We start from the raw sequence: 24,875 nt of genomic DNA on the forward strand, positions 1-24,875 counted from the left end.
TTATTGGGCCCCTATATGGGCTAGGCATATAGTAGGGGCTGGAGATCCAGATAGAAACAGAGTTGCTGCCTCCCAGGACCACCTGTTAGAGGAGCCATCATAGGGCTGTAGAACCAGAGAGGGTTGAATGGACCACTGAGGGACTGGACCCATGACCTTGGTTCTAATAGCTGTGACAGAAAAGACCACAATTAAAAAAAAATTCTTTCTACTTTTGCCTTCACCTACATTTTGATTGGGCGAATCCCAAATTGATGCATACTTGGAGAACTTTACATATTAGGATGTGTCTAGAAGTGCCAGTATGCCCACTCTGGCATTTATGGTTTGAAAAACACTTTAGCTGTTGCATAAATAACAGAAAAAAATACAAAAAGGTGAATTATTAGTCTGTGTTTTATTTCCCTGATATAGCACTTCAGGCCACTAATATAATTAAATATCTAATTAAGTCAGCTGAATAACTGTATAAGTGCAGCATCACCTGAAATAAATTAAGTCCAAATCTCTTGCTAGAGGATCCAATTAAAGATATTAACACAGAGAAAAGAGGATGCAAAGTACTTAAAGTTAAGTGCATTATTATTTAACATTTATTAAAAGGTGTTATCAGACACCTTTTCAATGATAAATGTTACTTGTATGAGACCCTTTTGAGAAATAATTGTATGCCTCTGAAAACTATTTGGTTCAAAAGTCCTCTTAAAATATTAAAGACAAGCCCCTGCTATAGGGTCTAAGTAGCTTTAGGAGAAGTGGAGGCAGCAGCCACTTCTCTCCAGTGAAATCAGAGAAAGACTTTAAGATCTAGAACAAACCCCAAGCACACTTTTATCTTCTCACCTCGTTTTGCAGAAGAAGATACTGGGATGAGAGAGGCTAAGTGATGTGGACAAGAGTCCACAGCAGATGTGTGAAATAGCCTGGGCTTCATTTCTGCACGTCCAGAGCTCTGCCACTCTGTAGCACTGGAAAGGATTTGGAGATAACCCCAAGTTATCTTTCACCCAACCAGACAGTGCTTAGAGAGAATGGGGATGCTAAAGCTCATCTGGAAGATGGGGTAGACATTGTTCTGAAGAAACTGAAGAACAGAAAGCAAGAGAGTATCAAACAACATGTTAAAGTTTTTTTTATGGTTGAAAACACCTGGATAAGAGTAAAAGGAAACAAATTGAAGCCATGCTGTTATGGAAAGAGACCACATGCCTCCCCACCAAGTCGCAGAAGTGGACCATGCTTCCCTAATGGAGATTATGAAGCCGGCAGAAAGGTAAGATGCAGTAATGACAAGGAACTTCAACCTCTGACTATCTGCTAAAACTCACATTCTATAGTTGACAAATTCTTGGTGTGCCTGACTGATAATCTTATGTATCAGAAGATAGAAGAAATTTTTGCTTAATTATGTCAACATAATTGGATGTAAAGGTGATAGAAATTTGGCAAAAAAAAGCAATGCCATCTTGGTATTAGAATCAGGGGAAGAAAGGACTAGCAGGCATGGTTTTGGACACCCAGACTCTACATCAGGAAAGTGCATTTCAATAATAAGTTTAGTGAAAGATTGCCATGATTCCAAGAGATCATAAGTGGAAATATAGTTCAAGGGTGATGGGAACCTCTGAAAAACTAAATTCCAGCAATGAGCATAATTAATTATGAAAGAGACCACAATAAATGGCTACAAACTAAGCTCTCTCAGGGCTCAGATTTGAAAAGGCCCGGGTATAAAAGGAGGAGCCTATCATCCCCTCCACTGCTGAGCCCCAGTTGAGCATCTGCTCTGCACAAGGCACCACTGAGGAGATAGGATGCTATCCCTGATTTGAAGGAGCTGACAAAGGAGAGGTACAACACTGTACAAATCGTGTGGGAATCACCCGTAAGTCTGTATTATCACCAGGAGACTCGTCACAATGTTTTTCTTCTTTTTTTTTTTGAGGAAGATTGGCCCTGAGCTAACATCTGTTGCCAATCTTCCTCTCTCTTTTCTTTTTTCTCCCCAAAGCCCCCAGTACTTGTAGTTTTATACCCTAGTTGTAGGTCCTTCTAGTTCTTCTACCTGGGACGCTGCCTCAGCATGGCCCACTGAGTGGTGAGTAGGTCCAGGATCCGAAACGGAGAACCCCGGGCCGCTGAAGCGGAATGCGCAAACCCAACCGCCACGCCACTGGGACGGCCCCTGTCACAATGTTTTTCAAGTGTCGTTCCTCATAGAAAAATGTTCAGAAACAAACAACCTTGTCAGAATCTGTGAAAGACTGATGGGGAGGGGCATGAGGAAAGATGATGACAAAAGAGGCTTCAAAATGTAGAGGCTATATGTAGAATAAGAACAACTATGCTCTAATATTTGCAAAAGATAATATATTTACTATTAAAAGAAGACAAAGAGGAAATAACACAAATAAAGAATGACTTAAAAATTGTAAAGACTAAAATAAATTCCATGAAGAGGAGCCTTTAAGGACGAAATGTGCATTCAAATAGCCCATTACAAGTTGTCAGAAAGGCCTTGTATGCAGTTACCATCCTGGCTTTCCTCTGGCTTCTGGCGTCCTTTGCTTTCCAAGACCACCCATCCTCCCATTCTAAACATAATATCATCCTCTAGGACAAACAACTGTGTAGCCCCTCACTGAGCCCCCTCCCCACCAGCAGCCTTCTCACTCATTTTGTCTGACGTTCCTGTCAGGCTTTCATCTTCCAGCCTGCCCCTTTGTATCTCTCTCTCACTCTGGAGACCCAGTTTCCAGTCTAGAGCAACTTCAGAGAGGCATCTGCCCACCTGTCCTGCTCTTGCATGCTTAATTCTAAGCATATATGTCCTTCCCAGCTATTGAAAGACTGTGAGAGATCTCAGAGATGGGAGATTCAAATGACTAACGTCTTCAAACACAGAACAAAAAAGAAAAAGATGAGGACAACCGTGCATTCTGGAACACAGGCCAGTGAATTATATGAACATTTATGGCAAAATTTCAGGAAAGGTTATTAAATAGACGGTTTGTAAGCTCCAGAAAAAAGGCAGTGGTGGTCGCAGCCCCAGGACGGGTGGGTCACGATGGGCAAGTTGGGACAAAGAGTTCTCATTTTTCTTTTGATACGGCCACTTGGCTGTTAGCTTCAGAAATAGTCAAAATGGAGTATATTTGGATTTTGGAAACTTAGTCCTTCATGGATAAGACAGAAAAATGGGGTCTGGATTAGAGTGTGGTAATATGGATTCAAATATGTAAAACAACTATTCCTAGAAAATGTTTAGTAGTGGATTTATATTGAGCAGAAAAGCCATCACTAGTGTTGTACTAAAGGATTCAATACCTGGTTGCTTTCCCTTATCACAGTTCTACGCATTGCTTGAATGAAGATGGAGAAGAAATGCATATTAATTTTCAGATGTCATACAGCCAAGAGAGAAGGCTAACACATGGACAGCATCAAAATTTTAACGGTTTTGACATGTTAAACAATAGACTGATACTAGCCAATTGAAATGTAACAGAGATAACTGTATATAACTGTGCATTTAGGTTTCAAAATTAATTGTAGAAGGGTAAACCTCAGTTTGGCAGTGACTCATAATAAATTGTTGAGAATCTCTGATAACCACATTCTTTATATAAGCCAAGACTGTGATGTAGATACAAAAAAAGGCAACTGAAAACTCCGGCAGCATCAACAGATGTACATGCCCAAAACACAGGTGGGAAGGGTCTCACCGCACTCTTAGAAAACTATGTTCAGTCCTGGGTGCCACGTGTCAAGAGGGGCATTGACAAGATAGATTGGGTCCATTATTAGGATGAAGAAGTATTTGGAAACATGTCATCTAAGGAATGTTTAGCCTGGAGGAAAGGATTAAAGGAGGATATGAAAGCCATCTTCCAACATCTAAAGCAATTAAATGGAAGAAGGAGCAGTCCTGTTCGATATGCTTCAGGGGACAGAACAAAGAGCAACAAGGTGTAGTTTCTCTGGGAAGCAGATTCCAATTACAAATAAGAAAAAGCTTTCAAATGACTAGAGTTGTCTAATAACAGAAAAATTATTTTTGACAAGCTGTGCACTCCCTATTTTTTTTTTTTTTAAGATTTTTTAATTTATTTTTTGCCCCCAAAGCCCCAGTAGATAGTTGTATGTCACAGCTGCACACCCTTCCGGTTGCTGCATGTGGGACTCGGCCCCAGGATGGACAGAGAAGTGGTGCCTCGATGCGCACCCGGGATCCGAACCCGGGCCGCCAGCAAGCCACAGGGCCAGCCCTGTGCACTCCCTATTATTGGAAGTCCTCAGTGACTGGATGACCATGTCAGAGAAAGCATGAATGAAATTCTTAGCTGATGGGAGAGGTGGAACAAGGCTGCCTCCAAGGACCCATCCAACTCCAAGAATCTAGCTGATAGTGGTTCAACTGAAAGATCTTGCCAACTTCTGAGTGGCAAGACTTAGCACAAAAAGAAAAACTACAATTAAAACCTTTCCTCTAATACAATAAACTATAAAATGTATTGTAACCAACATAAAAAAACATTCCTTTTACTTAGAGTAACAAATTATTTAAAAGACTCTATAGAAAAAATCTACTGATCTTAATTAAATATCTTTGGCAAAAATGGAAGGAGATGGAAATAAGAAAATTTTCAGTTATTTCCTCAATCACATGAATTCACATGCAAAGACACAATAAGAATGGTAGTGCTCGGCCGGCCCTGTGGCTTGGTGGTTAAGTGCGCGCGCTGCGATGCTGGCAGCCCGGGTTCGGATCCCGGGTGCGCATCGAGGCACCACTTCTCTGTCCATCCTGAGGCCGAGTCCCACATACAGCAACTAGAAGGGTGTGCAGCTGTGACATACAACTATCTACTGGGGCTTTGGGGGCAAAAAATAAATAAATAAAATCTTTAAAAAAAAAAGAAAAAAAAAAAAAGAATGGTAGTGCTTCCTAATATTAAAATAGCAATAATAATAATGATAATAATAATAGCAATAACAACAAAGACAATCCGGTATTATGTGTGCCCAGCAGTGTTCTACGTGCCCAGCACTGTTCTAAGATATCTCTGTGCATCTATAATAAGATACATATAATAGTACCTACCTCAGAGGGCTGTTGTGAGGATTGGAGAGATATATATATATATATCTCTCCAATCCTATATATATATATATATAAATCCTTAATAGTAAAAACTTATTTTTGCTAAAAATCTCAACCAAAGACTCTGACTTAGCAGTGGTACTTGGGGTTTCACACAATGACAAGACATTGCCTCATGTCATTTTCACTATTTTTTAAAACCAATCTCAGATTTCATCATACTATATCTAAGTCATTGGATGAAGGATTAATAAGTTCAAAACGCCAAATACAATTTAGCCCATGCTTAAACATTTTTACTGTTCTCTAATAAAATATCACAGTATTTTTCTTTTGTAAAACAGCCTATAAAATTCCTGTAATATGGATTTGTATTGAGCTTTAAGATCCTCACTTTTTAACAAGTTCGATTTATTCTTTTGCAGAATTAAAATCATTCTGTATAATTGTGTGAGAGTGCACGACACACACGGTATTTGTTACACTGCTCTCTTTTTCTTGCTGAGTCCTAGGACCTGAAGCCCATGGAGATGTGAGGTGAGAGGACAGGTGGGCTCTAGGAGGGATGAAATGCCACTATTTCCAGACACTGGGGCCTTTCAAGCACCTTGGAACAGAATCCCCCAGACGAAGCCACACAGGAACCTTCTTTTTTATCTTATAATGGAGTGAGGTGTTCTCCTAAGACTGATGAATTCATATCTGCTGTTTCATAACCACAGAAAAAATAATCGTGGAGAGGCACCGAGCAAATGTTAGTAGGGAAACTCTGGACCTGGACATGTGTGACCTTGGGCAAAGCAACCTCTCTAAGCCCACCTCACCTGTAAAATCGCAAAGAAATATTTATACTACATGGAATTATTATGAAGAACAAATAAGATAATGTATGTGAAATTACTTGGACATCAATAAAATGCTATACAAATGCAAGGTTTGAAGAAGGAGGAAGCACGGGGTTCATTGCAAAACCTTATGTAACACTTAGATAATGCACCTGGCTTTAATTGTAAACATTCATCGACTATTTTACATAGATTCATGAAGGTGATTTAAATCTCAGAGTATTAGTATTGGAAACATGCTTGTTTTTGAAAAATGAATTTCCAAATTATCTTGACCATTTAAAATTTAATCTATTTCCACTAAAAGGAAAAAAAAAAAACATGGTAAGGACAGGTTTGGTATCATTTTTCTTGCCCTCTCCTCCACCTGTGTCTATTAGGCTCAGTCTGGATAGTGTGTGGCCTCCTTTTGAAAGTGAGATTTCAGAACTGATTTCAAGGCTCCACCTCTCAGCTAACTACATTTATGAGTCCATGTTGTGGACTACTACCCACCAAGAGCTGAACATAACCAAAGGGCTCATTTCATACAAATTATCATGTCTGAATAAATATATCTCTATTATATGCATAAATACCCCTAAACCATATATACATACATACCTATGATTTAGTACCCCTACATATAGATATGTAGTTTAGGGATACTTTCACGTAGTTAAAAACATTTCACTGGCATACTCAAAACTGACCTAAATTGTTGACTCTGTGGCAGAGAATTCAGGCAAAGTAGCTATTTAAGAAACAGAGGTCAACCTACAGCTCAGGGTATGAGCAGATGTGCCTGATTTCAAAATGTAATTAAACGGAACAAAATGTACAATTTAATTCTTAGTTTATAAAGTTTCATTAACGTTTGATATGTTGGGCATTTGAGGTTAGTAATATGGAATTATATTAAACTGAGGCTTAATTCCACAGGAAAAGTAATCACTGCTTCTATGTCTTCTGAAAGAAAATTTAATGATTTATAAATAACCACAGGGCCGGTGCCATGGCTTAGTGGTTAAGTGCGCGTGCTCCGCTGCTGGTGGCCCGGGTTGGGATCCCGGGCGCGCACCGACACACCGCTTCTCCGGCCACGCTGAGGCCGCGTCCCACATACAGCAACTAGAAGGATGTGCAGCTATGACGTACAACTATCTACTGGGGCTTTGGGGGGGGAAAATAAATAAAATTATATATTAAAAAAAGTTATAAATAATCACAGATTTATCCATATTCTTTATATATATATATTTTATATATATATATATTTTTGTGTGTGTGTGTGTGTGAGGAAGATCAGTCCTGAGCTAACATCCATGCCAATCCTCTTCTTTTTGCTGAGGAAAACTGGCCCTGGCTAACATCTGTGCCCATATTCCTCTACTTTATATGGGATGCCACCACAGCATGGCCTGACAAGCAGTGCATCGGTGCGTGCCTGGGTTCCAGGCAGGTTGCATCAGACTGGGGGCAAAGGCAGGAATCAACGTATGGGGTGAAAAGGTTACTCTCTGTGCCATGTAAATGTAATCATATCTGCAGGATTAATACCTTTTCCAGATGTAGGAGGTCTCTATGTTATGGTGTAATTGAAGGTGTATTTGTTAACTAGATCCTTGCCTCCCTCAAGAGAATGGTGATGAGGACTTCTTTTAAATGGTTATATCTACAAAACTTTCTTGAAAGAGTGAACAATGCATACCATGAAAAAAAAATCACAATAATTATTGTACTGGTTCAGCAAACATAAATCCTAAGACAGTCATTTACTAGACAATCACTATTTCTGAGACCAGAATTGCTCAATTAAAGAGTAATGCATACCATTTTCTAGATGTTTGTAAGACCAGAGCCTGCACACAAATTCTTACTTCTTTTTGTACCATGTCTAAAGCACCCAGAGCAGCAGTATGGTGGTAAAGAATACACACTGTGGAGTCAGCAGACCTGAGCAGAACCATGACTCTATGAACACTGTTAGGTTATTCAATCTTTTCTCCATAAAATGAAGGGATTCAGAGATAGAATTTGATAGAACCACTTGATTAAAGGGCTTAGTGTGTGTCTTGAACAGAGTGCACACTGAAAAAAACGCATATGATGGCATGCATCTTAAAGAGATCACTGCACATAGAAAGGCCTACAATCTTTCCTAACAAGTGCACACAAATCTCATCAGGAATGAATCAAAGATAAAGGTTAGCATAATTTCCTTAGATCTAGAACACGGAGACCTTCCACAGGGGGCACCATTGCACTATGCACGAATCAATCTTCAAAGGTACTTCTTTGGCTTTATTATGATCTAGTGGATAGGTAAGATCTTTCATCAAGCCAGAAAGTCAAGGACTTGGGGGAAAGGGACAAGATCTACTCACCCATAATCTTTAGTAGCATCTTACACATCATTAACCTATGTTGCAGGTCCTGTGATCTCTACTGTTACCTCAGTAATTCCATTTGAAAATTGAGGTGGCACAGCCACCTTGCTATTTCAGGAAAGGTGGTTAAGCACATCTAGGATCAATACTCTGTCTGACCTGGTATGTGGGAAGGCTGAGTAGTGCCTGCAGACACTGCTTATAACATGGGGGAATAGCTTCAGATGTACCAACTAAACAAATTACAGCTTTCTGACGGATCAAACATCTTGAAATCACAAAAATCCTTAATTCTGTACAAAATCAGGCGGTAAGATTACTGTGTGAGTTTGGAAATATCAATTTAGGTAATGACAAAGACTTCTAACTTACTAAACCCACATTCAGCATCTACAAGAGGTATCTCTCTTTTCTTTCTCTCAAAAAATATAATTTTGGAAAACCCATGCCTCTCAACTGTTTTTTATGACAAGGAAAGAGACAGCCTTCCCTTCAGATCTACTTAAAACTGTTTCAATAGACTAAACAGGCTCCTCTATGGGACAGAAAGCTCCATCCTCTACATAAAGGCATACAGGCTCTCCCTGAGCACAGGTGGCTCCTGATACCACAAACTGCGAGCAATAATTGAATCCAGCTACCCCACAGTGCAGAGCCTTTACCCACAGAACCAGCCTGGAGGGCAGTTTTAGTTAGCTTTCCAGACTAAGATTCAAAAAGTTACCCCAATTGAATTTGTTTCAACCCAGGGAGTGCAAGGCATTGAGGATGTAACTGTTTGATTAAAAATATACTTGGGGGAAATAAGAGGAGCAAAGGTGGAGTCCAATATGCCTTATAAATTAAAAGAACAGAATATAGGCACAAACATCTGGCATATCTTGGGTTATTTGTTCATTCATTCAACAGTAGTTCAACAGGTATTTATTGGGTACCTAGCATGTGCCAGGCACTGTGTTAGGCCCTCAGAGTACAATGCTGAGCAAACCAGACATGATTCCAGGCTTACAGCTAGAAACCGGTCTTCATTAACAATCTTTCTCTTTTTTTTTGTGAGGAAGATCAGCCCTGAGCTAACATCTGCCAATCCTCCTCTTTTTGCTGAGGAAGACTGGCCCTGAGCTAACATCCGTGCCCATCTTCCTCCACTTTATGTGGGACGCTGCCACAGCATGGCCTGACAGACGGTGTGTCGGTGTGCGCCCGGGATCCGAACCCGGGCTGCCAGCAGCGGAGCGTGCGCACTAAACCGCTACGCCACGGGACCGGCCCCTTCATTAACAATTTAAGTCTGCCTTAGCTTCCTGATAAATGTTAGATATGTAGACATGTACTTTTTTAGGGGACAGTAATTCAAAATGGTAAATTTAAGAATGGGAGAGATTGCCCCACTAAATATTATTGTTATGAACTAAATAAATTTAACATTCTATATATAAAATTAGAAACCAAAGATCAACAAGTTAGGAATATATGATTTGAAGAAAAATAAAAACAATTTACAACTGCCTAGAGGATTGAATTCAAATAGTATCAATAGTATTTGGGCTAACAACTGAGAGCGTGGCATACTTTATGATGTTGAAGAGGCTTATCATTGATATCATTTAATAATTTTATTTATGATCCACAAGGGAACAGAGATTATGATCATTAAATCTGTTGATGCCACTGAGGTGTGTGGGATTGCTAACACCTCAGAGAACAAGAATCTAATTTTAAAATAACATTAAGAAATTAGAGGAATAGATCATCAAAGCAAGATGGTAGTCACTGGGGACAAATGCAAAATAATATATTCAGAGACTTAAGGAAGAAAACAAACCAGCTTGATGATGGGGAATGAATGAATGTCCAGAGGGTAACTATTTTGCAAAAAGACTTGAGGGCTCATAATAAGGCATAACTCTGGTTTAACATAATAACTATTGCATGTGTGATTAGAATTTATTTTTGGTTAAAAGTTTCACATGGTACAAAAGCTTCTACGCTTTATTACAGACAGAAATTGATCAATGATTATTTTTCCATCATTAATAACCGTATTTCGAAGGAGACAGAATCAAAGCAGTAGTTGCAAAAACTGACTGTAGTAAATTAATTGTTTTGAAAAATAGATTAAACAAAATCTATTCATTATTGCTGCAAGGAAAAACACTTGTCTGAAATGTAACTGCCAAAAGAAAAATAATTGGTTTTATCTGATTTTTAAGGAAACAAAGAGTGAGGGATTTAAAACTTCCAGATGGGAGCCCCGGCAGTTTCTTCCAGCACCTATCCCTGGGCTGTGCCTAGGTCATCAGGTCAACGCCTGCAATGCCTGCTCAGTGCACTAGGTTTGCATCTCCTCAGTTGTCCTCCAGCACCTCAACCACTCCTTAAGGCCTAGCATAAAAATTCACAGTTTACAACAATTACATTTTACAACTGCATTTCTGCCTATTGCCATAAAGCAAGCAATTCCTCAGGAGCCTAGAATTAAATTCTGGTTATGTCACTAAAAACATGATTTCGGGCAAGTTATTTTTCAATCCTAGTAGCTCAGGTCATAATCTGAAAAAATTCCAATTCAAATCAGAGTCTACACATTTTTTTTGAGGAAGATTGGCCCTGAGCTAACATCTGTTGCCCATCTTCCTCCTTTTTTTCCTTTTTCTCCCCAAAGCCCCAGTAGATAGTGAAATTTCATAGTTCTACATCCTTCTAGTTGTTCTATGTTGGATGCCGCCTCAGCATGGCTTGATGAGCAGCGTGTAGGTCCGCACCCAGGATCCAAACCGCTGAACCCTGGGCCCCCGAAACGGAGCATGCAAACTTAACTGCCACCGGGCCGGCCCCTAGTCTACACTTTTAAAACAGAAATCTTTAAAAGAATACAATATATTTCTTATTTTAAAACACACTTAAATGTTATCACTTTAATGCCCTTATTTACATTGTTACATGTTGTCTTCTAGTCTTTATCAAGCACATAAAATTTTACATAGTTGCACCCATATCATAATGGTATTTGGATTTTTTTCTTTAAATTCTATTATAAATATCTCACCTATTTGGACCACACGTCCTTTATGGAAAAAGATGGGAGAAGAGAATGTCAATGCTTCTACGTAGTCTCTGTAATTATCACCCAAGCAGAAACCCTAAATGTTAAGACATCTTCAAGAGGTTAGAGGAAATGAGAGATTTAGTGCATACAGTGATGCTGTACGGATTATTTTACCAAAGGAGCTAATGTAAAGTCTCAGGATAGGAGAAGCAGCATCTGCCCAAGAAAGGGGTACAGGGAAGAGAAAACACAGCAACATCTGGTCTCTAAATGTGCCAATGTGAAAAATCCTCAGAGCCAGTTAGCTAGGGTTACGGGAAAGAACGAACAGGCAAAAAAAAAAAGAAAAAGAGTCTGGCTTTGTCAGTAAAGAAAGGACAATAATATTTACAGAAAATTTTCTATTTTCAAGGTTCAAAAAAGTAGAATTTTGGACTCAATACGCAGCAAAATGGTTGAAGCAATCTATATAATAAAAGAGCAGAAACAGCTAAAAGGGCAAACCTTGGAAAGGAGAACCATGACATGAGAGAAAAGACTCTTTTTTCTTCTTAAAGGGAAGTGATGGTATGAGATCATGCAAATGCAAATGTCTGTGGACAGCACTGTTTGCTGGTGGGAAGAGAATTTTAATGTGCACTCTATGCAAATGTGTTTTATAATAAAACAAAATGTGCAAGGCCTTCTGAGGGCAGGAGGGAAGAGGAGAGCAGCAGCTCCAGACACCGAGCCTGAGAGGCACCGGAGAATGGGCCAGAGGAGTGTGCCACGGCAACCCTGAACAAATTCCAGGCGAGTGGGCACGTCAAAAACCCACTCCTTTAAAAAAATCTCTCTTACATTTGACTGAGAACTGGAAGCCTAATGAATTAACACCTGCAAAATCTTTCTTTATCGAGTGCTTAACCTTGAGAAATTCTCTGTGCTTAGAGTGAACCTCAGAAAGGAGACATTAAAGAAAAACTCTCTGTTCTGTACTGAGTCATGGGGAAAATTATATGAACTGCACAGTAAAGACTGGAGATGAATATAAAGAAAGCTCCTGTAAACCATTTAGAGTCTTTGTGTCAAAATTAGCATGAATATCAAAGCCCATTTAAGGCCCAAGCCTAGGCACTTGTGAAAGAAGGAGCAGGAGCCGACTTGCAGTGCTGACAGAGTCTGGTTTTGACCAAGTGATATTTAGTCATATCTGTATATCTGAAGAAATTATTAAAAAGAAATTGGGAAAAAGTCTGCTGTCTCTGTGATGGAGCTACTTAGGACAGCCATTTCGAAAAGTGTTAAAAAATTAAAATTGTAGAAAGCCGAACCATAGGTGCCATGTTTTGCCTGAAGTGGTAAAAATACCATCTGCCTCAGTCTTTTAGCAGCATGCGTATTTCAAGTAGCAGTAGGCTAAACTACAGGCATACGCTCAGCTCCAGCTGGGGAAAATACACAGACGTTTGTAGATGTTTTTCTAAGCAAGAGTAGTCAACATATTCGTTTCCTTTCAGACACATATATTAGTTACCATAGCAAACCAAGGCGTGAATGTGGTCCGAGAAGCTTCTCCACTGGTCCCACCACATGCCCATGAATTTCTACAACTCAATAGGTGGCACTGTTCCCTCTAGCACTGAACTCTATCAGCTGTGCTTAACCTTGGGGCCAGAAGCCTGGGGAACATGGAATAGTTTGAGAGATACACATCCACGGCTACAGACCAATCGCTGTAATTTAGACGCCCAAAGCATGGCACATATATGAGCAAAACTGTTAGCACCTGTTTTTTGGTCACAATTCACTTCTGGTAATTACATTCTGTCTACTAAAACTTCTCCCACAGTTTTAACTAGGTAAGTAAGATGGTCCTTGTTTTTTCATTCTAGAAGCTACTAGGTAGAATCGCCTTACGGTTAAACAGCTTCCATCCTCGCCCAGCCCCAGGTGGACGAGTTTCAGTAGTGAGTAGAGTGCTCCTGTGCTGGTGTTAACCACTTACAGAGGTGGGAGAGACTTAATGGATTAATAGTTGTCAAGTGCTTTGATATCTTAAGATGAAAGGCACCGCAGCAGTGTAAAGCATTCATATCCAGGCTCTATCGCAACAAGAACGCAATTAAAAAGTAATTCAATTTCTTATCTGAGTGTTTGAGGCCAGACCACTGTTTTGCTGAATGTGACAAACACTCTCGAGCTCCAGCTGAGACTGATTTTGAAACGATCACCTCTTCTGCCCTCTCCCCTACTTCCTTGCCATTCTGAGACTGACAAAATTTGAGATGGCATATAAAGCCACAGAGCACACAGCCAAAATAATTTTCTGTGGTTCTTGAAATCTGATTTTTAAGATAAAATTTGGCTTTTGAGTAAATACTCACCACTTAGAAATAATGAAATTTCCAGCAACAAATAAATTTCATGACGGTCTCTAGAAATGGCTGCTGAGTTTTTAAAATGCAGTTTTACAGAAAAACCCACCAGGGGAGTCCTAAGCTGCTAAGCATGATGTCTGCATCAGTCAGCATGAGCACCATGACCACGCTACGGGCCCATGATAAACTGCATAAGACACACTACTGCAAGCTGTACCCTGCAGACATCTCCCAGATACTTGGTAGAGATGGTTATAATCTTTTTTCCCCATGTTACTTGCATTTAAGTCTATGTAAGGATGATAGGTCTGGATTAATTGCCTAGATCAAGTTATGCCCTTTAATATCAGAATAGTACCATATATTTCAGAAGGGTGGGTTTGTGTTTACTGGCATGAGAAATATTGTCTTTGGCACTTGGGAAGGCAAACTTAGGGCTACTGAACATTGGGATGGACTGTGTTATACAGTCAGTATACTCTTAACATGGCTAATTGGAGTCTATAATCCTCAGTTCCAGACCACTCACAGCCTCCTGCACTTCTCCCAGCATAACATTAATGCAACATTCTTCCACACGCATTTATCAAGCACTCCCATGTGTAAGCCTGCGCTGGGTACAGATGATGCGGCCATGAACAAGGCCATCAAGGACCCTGCCTTCAGGGCTCTTACATTCCAGTGGAAGAAGAAGGAAACAAGTAAATAAATAAAAATAATTTTAGATTATGATAAATGTTAAGAAGAAAAAAAGCAGAGCAAAGGGGGAGTGGCCACTTTAGATAGGGAGGTGTGAGTCAAGGAAGGTGTGATAAAAGGCCTGCATCAGTCTTGTTCGCGGCAGTCAGCACCAGCACAGGGCCTCACACACATGAAATAGCAAATATGTAGCGGCTGGGTGGATGAATGGAGGAAGGGATGGATCTGGACCTCAGTAGTATACAAGATAAGAATGTCCCCGACCTCCAGTCCACAAAAAAAGAATGTCTCCTCTCAAATTTGGGCCTAAAGACTAGCACTATTCTAAACTATTTTGTACTAAGGAAACTGAAGGAAGACCAAAGAGGTTAAGCGACTGATATCAGATTCTGCAGTGAGTTGGTGACAGAGCCATTTCTTGATCCAGGGGAGTTCTATCTGTGCGTCATATTTTTTCTTCAAGTCTCTTCTATTGTCATGTGCTTCTGCAATAAGAAACCCTAAAGGAGTTCTCTGAGTCATAAATAAGCATCAATGATCAATAGTCACTCTATTGCCAAATCATGATGTCTTTTCCCTTACTTTTGTGTTCATAAATTAGCTTTCCTTTACTATCACAGTGAAATCCCAGCCTTTATCTCCAGGCCAGTTTATTACAACCTTCCTAAGCAATCTTCTTAATTGTGCTGATACCAGTAACCTGTGTCAAAAACTTTCCTTTCCTCTCTGATTGAGATCAAAAGCCCTATACCAGAATTTCTCCTGCAACTAACTTTATGTGTCTTCTCTTTTCTTACTCATGGCCTCACTCATTCACTCATTCACTCACTCACCATTTATCAAGTGCCAAGCACTGTGTCAGGCACCAAGTATACAAAGACAAATAAGATACTGTCCCTGCCCTCAAAGAGCTCACAGTCGATGAACTGTCTCATAAATGATCACTGTAAAATAAGAGAGTAAGTGCAATGACTGAGAGATAGATGCACAGTGTGTTAAAGAATGGAGGAAAGCACCTAATCCAGCCTGGGGAACCAGAAAGGACTTCCTTTAGAAGATGATCCTAAATTAAGCCTTACAAGAGGAGCAGGGGTAGCCAGATAAAGGGGAAAGGCATTCCAAGCAAAGGGGACAGCATGAGTCAAGGCATGGAGTACAGAAGCAGTATGTATTATGTAATTTGGTGCCACTGGAGCACAGGTGGGAGGAGATGAAGCTGGAGGGTCCCTCTAGGGAGCGAGATCACACAGTGCTTCATATGACAATCTAGCAAGCTTTGAATTTGCCTTCTGGACAAGATGGAGCCAATGAAGGGTTTTTAAGCTGGAGTGTGAAACTGTCAGATTTGTGGTTTAGATAGATATTCTGACTGGTAATGGATCTGTGGGGACAAAAGAGAAGCATGGAGACTGTTCAGTAGGCTTTCCAGTGGTTCAGATGAAGAGACTCAATATGAGCAATGGAAGAGAGATCAAGAGGAGGGGGTGGATTCAAGAAAATGTAGGCTATAAAACCGGCACATCTTGGTCATGGAACATAGGGGTGAGGGAGTAGGAGCATTCAAGGGTGACTTCTAAGTTTCTCACATGGTTGACTGGTGGGATGACAGTGCAAACATCAGGAAAGCGAATATGTAAAAAGGATATCAGAGATACAACACTAAGAGTGGACCCTAATGTAAACTACGGATTTGGGGTGATAATGAGGTGTCAATGTAGGTTCATTGACTGTAACAAATGTACCATTTTGGTACAGAATGTTGATAGTGGGGAAGACTGTGCATGTGTGGGGTCAGGTAGGTATTGGGAACTCTCTATACTTTTCACTCAATTGTGCTGTGAACCTAAAACTGCTCTAAAAAATAAAGTCTATTAAAAAAACCCAAAAACCAGAGATGCCAGGGAAGATGCTGAGTTCAGTTTGACACATTGAGCTTCTTTGCCTGTGGGAGACCCAAGAGGATATGTCCACAGCCCACGTTTGGGTATATGATAAGGCTCAAGTAGACATCTAAGATAGAGTGACAGATCTGGAAGTCCTCAGTTTAGAGGTGCTCCTATTGATCTAATTTTTCTTGAAGGAGGCAAAAGTTTGTGAGACAGAGGAAAGGAGGGACTGCACTTCAGGGAAGGAAAAGAGTTAGAGTAAAGGAGCCATGGGTGTGCACCTTGGGGCTGTCAGCAGAGCACAAGGTTCCGGGTCAGCCCTGGAGAGACCGCAGTGTGGTTTAGTTTTCCTACTGCACACAGAGCCCTTACAGGTCACATTTCTTCCTTGTCTTTGGAGTGCAGGTGTGCTCACGCCCTGGATATTCCCGACTGTGGCATAAACCCAATGGTTAGCATGGTCCTTTCCTTTAGCCAAGCAGCTGTATGCATTCCACACACCTGCTGAAATGTTCCATTTGTCTTGAGGGGAAAACAGAATGTGACCCAAGTGTCTTCACAGGCTTGCACTGGTGCACTGAAATCTGAACTCCCTTGGCAGTTTTTAAACAAGGCTGTGTGTCAGAATTATCTGTGGAGCCTCTTTTCAAACCCTTCCATCCTGTCCCTGCCCTGCTCTCCCTGCCAGGGGATTTTGATCTTGGTGAAAGAGGGTGTGATGCTGAGGTAACCTAGGAAATGTGTGTTTTCAAAATCTCCACAGGTGATGTGAAAACTACTGCCTTTAGGATCCAAATCTGTATTGTGCTTCCCAGGTATTATCTGATGATGCTAAAAGCTGGTTTCCATCCATAGGCCAAAGGCATCTTTCCAGCAATGGTTAGTGATCTTACCCAGTTGGTTTTTTTTTTTTCAGCACTTATCACCACCTGACATTATATTATGTATCCATTTAGTTGTTTATTAGTTATCTATCTCCCCCACTAGATTGTAAATGTCATGAAAGGAAAGACTTGATCTGGTTCACTGTTGTATTCCCAACACCTACCACAGTGTCTGGAATGAAGTAGGCACTCAATAAATAAATTTAGCGTTGAATGAATCTTATTTTACCAGCTAATGCCTGTTACTTAACAGGGACTGTCCCTTAGCTTTGAATGTGATGATTCTCTTTTGACTTTTCTTTTTTTTTTTTTTTTATTTTTTCTTTTTTTTTTTTTTCCCCCAAAGCCCCAGTAGATAGTTGTATGTCATAGTTGCACAACCTTCTAGTCGCTGTATGTGGGACACGGCCCGAGCATGGCCGGAGAAGCAGTGTGTCCATGCGCGCCCGGGATCCGAACCCGGGCCGCCAGCAGCGGAGCGCGCGCACTTAACCGCCAAGCCACAGGGCCGGCCCTTGACTTTTCAAATATAACAAAAACCAAACACCAAATTGAAATGTATAAAACTGTGTAGTATATATAAAATCTACCTACCTTAGCATAGTCTAATCTTCCTTTCTCTTGAGCCTAAAATAGAAAAAGGGGAAATTAGTTCTTTAAAAATTATTAGTGCTTCTATAACGTTTGTTTCTCATAATAAATAATGAATAAAAGTCAACTCTCTCCCTCTCTATATCCCCCCCTCTATATCTCTATAGTGAACTATATAAAACATATAAAACTTTCAAACATATTGAAAAGTTGAAAGAACAGTACAATGAGCCCACATACACACTCTATCTAGATTTGGCAGTAGCAGACATCACGACTTCACTCCCCCAAGCTTCAGCACACATCTTGTAAGCATAGGCCATCTCATACATAACCACATGACCACTACCAAATTTAAAAAACTAACAATAATCCCATGTCATCTAACATACAATCCATATTCAGATTTCTCCAATTGTCCCAAGAATATCCTTTACAGTTTTTTTCTCCAAACCGGAATTAATCAAGATTCACACATTGCATTTGGTTTTTATGTCTCTGGTTAGTCTTTTAAATCTAGACTAGTCCCTCCCCATTTTTCAAGAAATGAAAATAAAAACCACTAACTTTTTTCATGAAAATCATTGACTTTTTGAGGAGACTAGGGTAGTTGTCTTATAAAATGTCTCTCTTTTTGTATCTGTCATATTATTTCTTCATTGTGTCATTTAACTTGTCCCTGTTTTGCTTGGAAACTGAAATTTGGGTCTGAAGAAGACTGCTTAGATTTAGGTTAAACATTTTTGGCAAGAATACTTTATATGGAATATTATGCACTCGATATTGCATCAGTTCAGGAGGCACAAAATGTCAGGTTGTCCCACTCTTAGTAATGCTACAAATCTGATCACTTGGTTAAGGTGGTGACTACCAGATGCTCCACAAAATAATCATATGTTTCCTCCTGTATAATCAGTAAATAATCTGTGGGGTAATTTTTTTTTCTACTTCTCTTGGCATAATTTTTATTATGTTGTATTATGTCAAAAGATCCCCACCTCCACTGCCTACCTCCATCAGAGATGAAGATAGGGAAGAAAGATGGAGGTGAAGGAAACATCCTATATGAGGTCAGATTTTATTTAAAAAATATTTTTAGTTATTAAAAAACAATTTAAAATTAACACATATACTCAAAAGTGTTATATATCAAATCTTTTTTTTTTTTTTTTTTTTGTGAGGCAGGTCAGCCCTGAGCTAACATCTGCCAATCCTCCTCTTTTTGCTGAGGAAGACTGGCCCTGGGCTAACATCCATGCCATCTTCCTCCACTTTATATGGGACGCCGCCACAGCATAGCTTGACAAGCGGTGCGTTGGTGCGCACCCAGGATCCGAACCGGCGAACCCCGGGCCACCGCAGCAGAGTGCGCGCACTTAACTGCTTGCGCCACCGGGCCGTCCCCTATATCAAATCTTAACATAATGGAGACAACCAATGTGTTAGTCTTTGCTGATAGGTCAGCTCGACTTCAGAAGAAAACTTCTCCTGCCACTTCTGCACAGAACAAGAGCCCTTCCACTTACGAATAGGTTAGGTCTTGAGACCATTTTGTTTCAGAGTCCAAATGACACTATACAGATAATGAACGTGGGCAGATTACTTTCAGGAGAGAAAAGGAGATGTTTATAACATTGGTCCTGACTCTTCTTGCTTCTTTACAATCTTCTAAAAATTTATCCAAAGATGCCTGCATTTTGTTTCTTATTTTCCTAATAAGCAACTTATAACACGACACTGCTCATGTATAGCTGTTGGCACCATCACAGATCACTCTAAGTTAAAATTGTTACTTGAATGCTTTAAATGAAACAAAAGTCCTCTGCAACCAACACGCTATAAAAAAGAAGTTGGGTATTTCAATCTGCTCTTCAAATTTTTGGGGGGGATCTAGGATTTCCAGTGAACTAAGAAGAGTTTGAACTTAGTCCTGATATGCATTATACCAACAGGAATATGAGTCAATTCTTACAGAAATTTAAAAACCAGGCTTATTCTTCTCTCTGCTCAGATACTTTATATTTACTTCTTTGTCTGTCTATGCACATCTTTTCCCAAAATAGTTTTGTCTACACTGAAAATCCCTCTCCTCCCACTGTAACCTCTGCAGGAGTGGTAGGGAGCCCTTGAGCACATCTGTATGGTGCACTCATGACTTAGCTGCTCACTTCAATATTGTGCAAATATGAACTGGCCTTGATTCTATGAATAATCCATGGCTTGTGACCAAAATTTCAGCAGCAGTATTTCACAATATGCTTAGTCTTTAAGTTCTCAAACTCCCAGCTGTCTCTTGAATTCATTTTAGCTTAAGAGATATTGGACATTGAGGCTGATCCTGTGGTTACAAGTTTTCCATCTTTTCAATTGTTCATCCTTTTCCTTGTCTCCTGCTGATTAGTATGGATTGCTCAGGCACAGCACTTTTTAAATGATGCACAAACTGGAAGCCCTACAGAATTGTTCCTACTGTCAAACAATTCATTCCTGAAACACGTTTGCCATTTCCTCACGACTTAAATTTTGCGTCCGTTCTAACAAGCTCCTCTCCATTCTAGCTCCATCAACATTGTCATCTCTCAGTGTTTAACATGGGAGACATGTTACAGTGTTGAAAGTGGTATCTGTTGACAGTTGGGAAGCTGAGGAGCTTTCGTATCTTGAGACTGCAAGGTAAATTTACAGGGACTTAGGGTGGACTCTGCCTTTTGGAGGTATTGAGCCATTTCCCAATTTTGTTTCATAAAAAAAAATTCAACAGCAGTTTCTTTAGGTAGTAAGAGTGAAGGTAACGCTGTTTACAGACCAGGACATCTAGAGTAGTCTTACCACAAATTTTTGTAAAACCATTTTTCCCATCACATACTTTGTTTATAAACTAATCATCTTAGGGATATTATTTTGAGGTACTTGTATTTAATCAATCACAAGCTATTTTGAAACTCTTTCATTTTATTTTGTATTCCTAGCTTGGCCACCACTCTTTCACCCAGTAGAGATATACTTTTCTGGGGACAACGGCAGAGAAACACCATGTATGTAAATCCATATCTGTTTGACATCAGCTCTTAAATGTTTTGAAAGCTAAGAAATTAGAAGCCTGCATAAAATGAGAGCACGCTTACCACAGCCATTACAACCTGAACAGGCTGTAACTTGATATGCAGCTCACTTGAATGTACTTTTTATTTTGTCACAACAAACATTCCAGTTCTATGAAAGCATTTCATCCTTGAATGCATTAGCTTGTACATAAAAGTATCTTTTATTTTATAAAACAAACATTATAAATATTTAAATCTTTTTTTTTGGTGAGGAAGATTGGCCCTGAGCTAACATCTGCTGCCAATCCTCCCCTTTTTGCTTGAGGAAGATTGTCCCTGAGCTAACATCCGTGCCAGTCTTCCTCTATTTTGTATGTGATGTCTCCAAAGCACGGCTTGAAGAGAGGCGCGTAGGTCTGTGCCTGGGATCCGAACCCACAAACCCCAGGCTCCCGAAGTTGAGGAAGTGAACTTAACCATTATGCCACAGGGCTGGCCCCTATTTAAATATTTATAGGTATATATTTCCAGCTGCTAAGTGGGTTAATATCTACATATGCCATACACACACCTGAGAGTACATACTCTGATATAAAAATTTATTTTTCACCAAAAGCTTTATAAAAATCTAGCAAAAAAAAAAGTTTATAAAAATCTAGCAAATTAGAAACAAATGCAAATGATGATTTAATCCCCTATGTAAATAATGCTTCTCATAAACACCTATTCTATTTCTTTTTGTAAAATAGTCAATTTGGGAGGGGCTGTAGTTTTTGTTTCATCTGATGGTTGCTCATTCACTCAATCATTATCCACTGTGCATCTACTGTGTATCAGGCACTGCTTAGGCACCAGATACACAGCCATGAACAGAACAGATAAAAATCTCTGCCCTCATGGAGTTTATCCTCTAGGGGGCTGCACAGTTCTGTTTTAGATAGGCTTCACATACAATTTCCCTCTAGAACTTAAGTTCCATGAGAGTAGGGAATTTTCTCTCCCGCTCACAACTGTATTCCATGTCTAGATCAGTGCTGGTATATAGTCGATGGTCAATCATATCTGGTGAATGAATGAAGAGATGGATGAGTGCTTTTTCTTTAAATGTGTTGGTTATGTACTGTCTATTCAGGAAACTTACAAAGCAAAGTTCATTTTACTCACTCTTAGTTCCGGGGTTGCTGGGTGTTTGGGTCCATTATGTAGTTAATGTGGAGCCATTAGCTGGTGCCTTACAAATAATTTTTACCCATATTGAACAATACTGTATTTTCATTTAATTACCTAACTTCTTTTTATCAGTAGACTAAGGAAGGGAATCTACAGAAAATAAATTCAAAGAATTCATGAAAATCAAATAACAAAAGAATAGAACAGAGAAGAATGATGTAGCAGCCTTCTCACAGATGCAGTGGTTTAGTGCAATTAAGAGCCTCAACCTTGAAAGCAGGGTGTTGAAGTGGAAAGAGCCTGCAATGGAAGTCAGGAGACCTCAGCAGATTTCAAGATGCACACCTCAAAGCCTCATGTGTTAAGTAGGCCTTGTCTATGGAGGAAAGCAGGTGGCCTAAGACCTCCTGGGAAGATGGATCTGCTGGGAGCCAGAAAACATGGTTTCTGGTCCATAATAGATTAACACATCTAATACTTTTTAAATTTTTCTGTGGGTCTTCATTTTCTTATCTGTAGAATAAGAGCATTGGACCAGGCCAGATATTTCCAAATGCTGGGTTCTCACAAATGCTGGGCTGGCTGATCAGAATCACCTGGGTAGCTTGTTAAACATGCAGATCCTCAATACCCTAACCCTGAGATTCTGATTCATTTGAGGATCACTGGTCTGAACTATGTCTGATGTCCTTTTCAATTTATGCTTTCGCGTATGCATCAGTGTTTACTTCAAAGGCTAGAAGAGAACAACTGTATAAACTTCTTAAGTCTCAAGGAGAATGGAGTGCTATAACTTTCCCCCTTTTTCTGACATCTGCCACTTATCATGTATATTTCTAGCAGAGCAAGATATTAAAATAACTTTCTCACTGGGGCCCAAAATAGGCTGATATAATATAAATGCAGACTGTATTTCAACAGCCGGCCATCCTGAACCTCTTCCTGCCACACTGTTCATCTCCAGAAACCACAGTAAATTCCACCATCCACAGCAATTCCCTGAGGGCTTCATTACTAGGGTCTTTAAAAGGGATTCACTCATCTTTTTGCCTCCTGTAGGTGTGCTTCTTGTCAATCCAGGTCATGAGAAAAGAAAGTAATTTTTCCTAGTCTTTAGCAGTTCACAGAAAATGTGTGGTTTGAACCTTGTTTTATCTTAAAAAAATGTGAAAACAGACAAGACAGTGTGCCAGTGCTCCTGACAATGAAGGCCTCCTCAGACAGCTGTAGCAAGCACTGTAAAACAATATTCTGTACAAAAGCAAAAAAAGCCAGCACTCTGATTGAGAAGATGCGCAGAGGGATTAATTCCAAAGGTTTATATACCAGTCTCTGCACACCAAAGGCAGATAGATTCCCTGTTGGTAAGGGATGGATGTACAATGTAGTCTTTTACTTTAAGAAACAAATGCTTTTTTATAGGCCAGGTAACAAAGAAGGATTGGATGACATAAATGAACTGTTTCCAATTTCTAACTACTGTTATCTGGACTTGAAAGCTGGATATGAAGAAACGTTTTTCCAAAAGCAGAAAACTAATATTCCACAGCAGGGAGTCCAGAAATTACAAGAGACTGATCATCTCTACTTAGCATGTTATTCCTCCCAAATGCTACCAGCTATATTTAGGAATAACAGTCTTTTTTTTCCTTAAATATTCTCTTTTTAAACCTTCAAGGAAAACCACCTTTCCCTCAAACTTTTTAGTTGACAGAACATAATGAACACCCATTTGCCCTCCACCTAGATTAACCAATTGCTAATATTCTGCCATCTTTGCTTTCTCCCTAGATGATCATTTGCTGACTGAAAGTTGTAGACATCGTGATGCCTCATGCCTGAATACTTCAGCATTTATCTCCTAAGAACAATGATGTTCTCCTACATAACCACAAACCCAAGACCACACTCAACAAGTTTAACACTTACTCTAATACTTAGTCCATGTTCAGATTTTCCAAGTTCAACCAATACTGTCCTTTAGAGCTGTTTTTGTTTTTTCTTTTGTTGAGGAAGATTGGCCCTGAGCTAACATCTGTTGCCAATCTTCCTCTTTTTGCTTGAGGAAGATTGTCCTTGAGCTAACATCTGTGCCAATCCTCCTCTATTCTCTATGTGGGATGCCACCACACCATGGCTTGATGAGCGGTCAGTAGGTCCACACCCAGGATCCAAACCTGAGAACCCTGGGGTGCTGAAGCGGAGTGCGTGAACTTAACCACTACGCCACTGGGCTGGCCCCATTTAGAGCTGTTTTTATCCCAATCCAAGATCAAATTAAAAATCATACATTTCCTTTGGATGTCATGGCTTTTTAATCTCTTCTAATCTACAACAGTCCCCATACCACTACCTTTTCTGTCCTGCATAATACTAGCATTTTTTAAGAATCCACGTCAGTTGCCCTGCAGAATGTCCCTTATCCTGGATTTGTCTGATTGTTTTCTCATGACTAATTAAAGTGAAAACATTTTTGGCAACACAACTACACAGATGATGCTATATAGTCCTTCTCTATTACGTCAGGAGTCATAGGATATCAGTTTGTCTCATTACTGGTGAAACTAAGTTTGTTCATTGCTTCCTTTGTATTTAATCATTAATCCGCAGGGTGCCTTGAGAGCATGTGAATATTCATTTCCCTACTAACCACTCATCCAATTGTCTTAACCCATCATCCATTAATGATCCTTGTTTGAATAAATGATTACAATGGTGGCTGCAAAAATAATGACATTTTAAAGGTCTTGTGCCTTGGCACTGGCAGAAATATCACTGGCTCCTTTAGAGAAAACAAGTCTTACTGAACACAAACTCTCTGTGCATTTGCATTGGTATTAAGAGGTGGAGTTTAGTTTATATATTAACAAGGAG

The 24,875-nt window shown here is 39.8% G+C and overlaps 1 protein-coding gene across 3 annotated transcripts in view; it reads right to left on the reverse strand.

The window, feature by feature from the left end:
* Positions 1-24,875, reverse strand: part of PDSS2 (decaprenyl diphosphate synthase subunit 2) — a 283,492-nt gene that overhangs the window by 25,159 nt on the left and 233,458 nt on the right. For all 3 annotated transcript variants that reach the window (XM_087443957.1, XM_087443956.1, XM_004422178.2), the window contains exon 7: positions 17,791-17,823. In XM_087443957.1, coding sequence (XP_087300083.1) covers positions 17,791-17,823 — 33 coding nt within the window. The remainder of the gene's footprint in view (positions 1-17,790; positions 17,824-24,875) is intronic.

Source organism: Ceratotherium simum, chromosome 19, assembly GCF_057802395.1.
Source record: "Ceratotherium simum simum isolate JZ-2026a chromosome 19, ASM5780239v1, whole genome shotgun sequence".
NCBI lineage: Eukaryota > Metazoa > Chordata > Mammalia > Perissodactyla > Rhinocerotidae > Ceratotherium > Ceratotherium simum.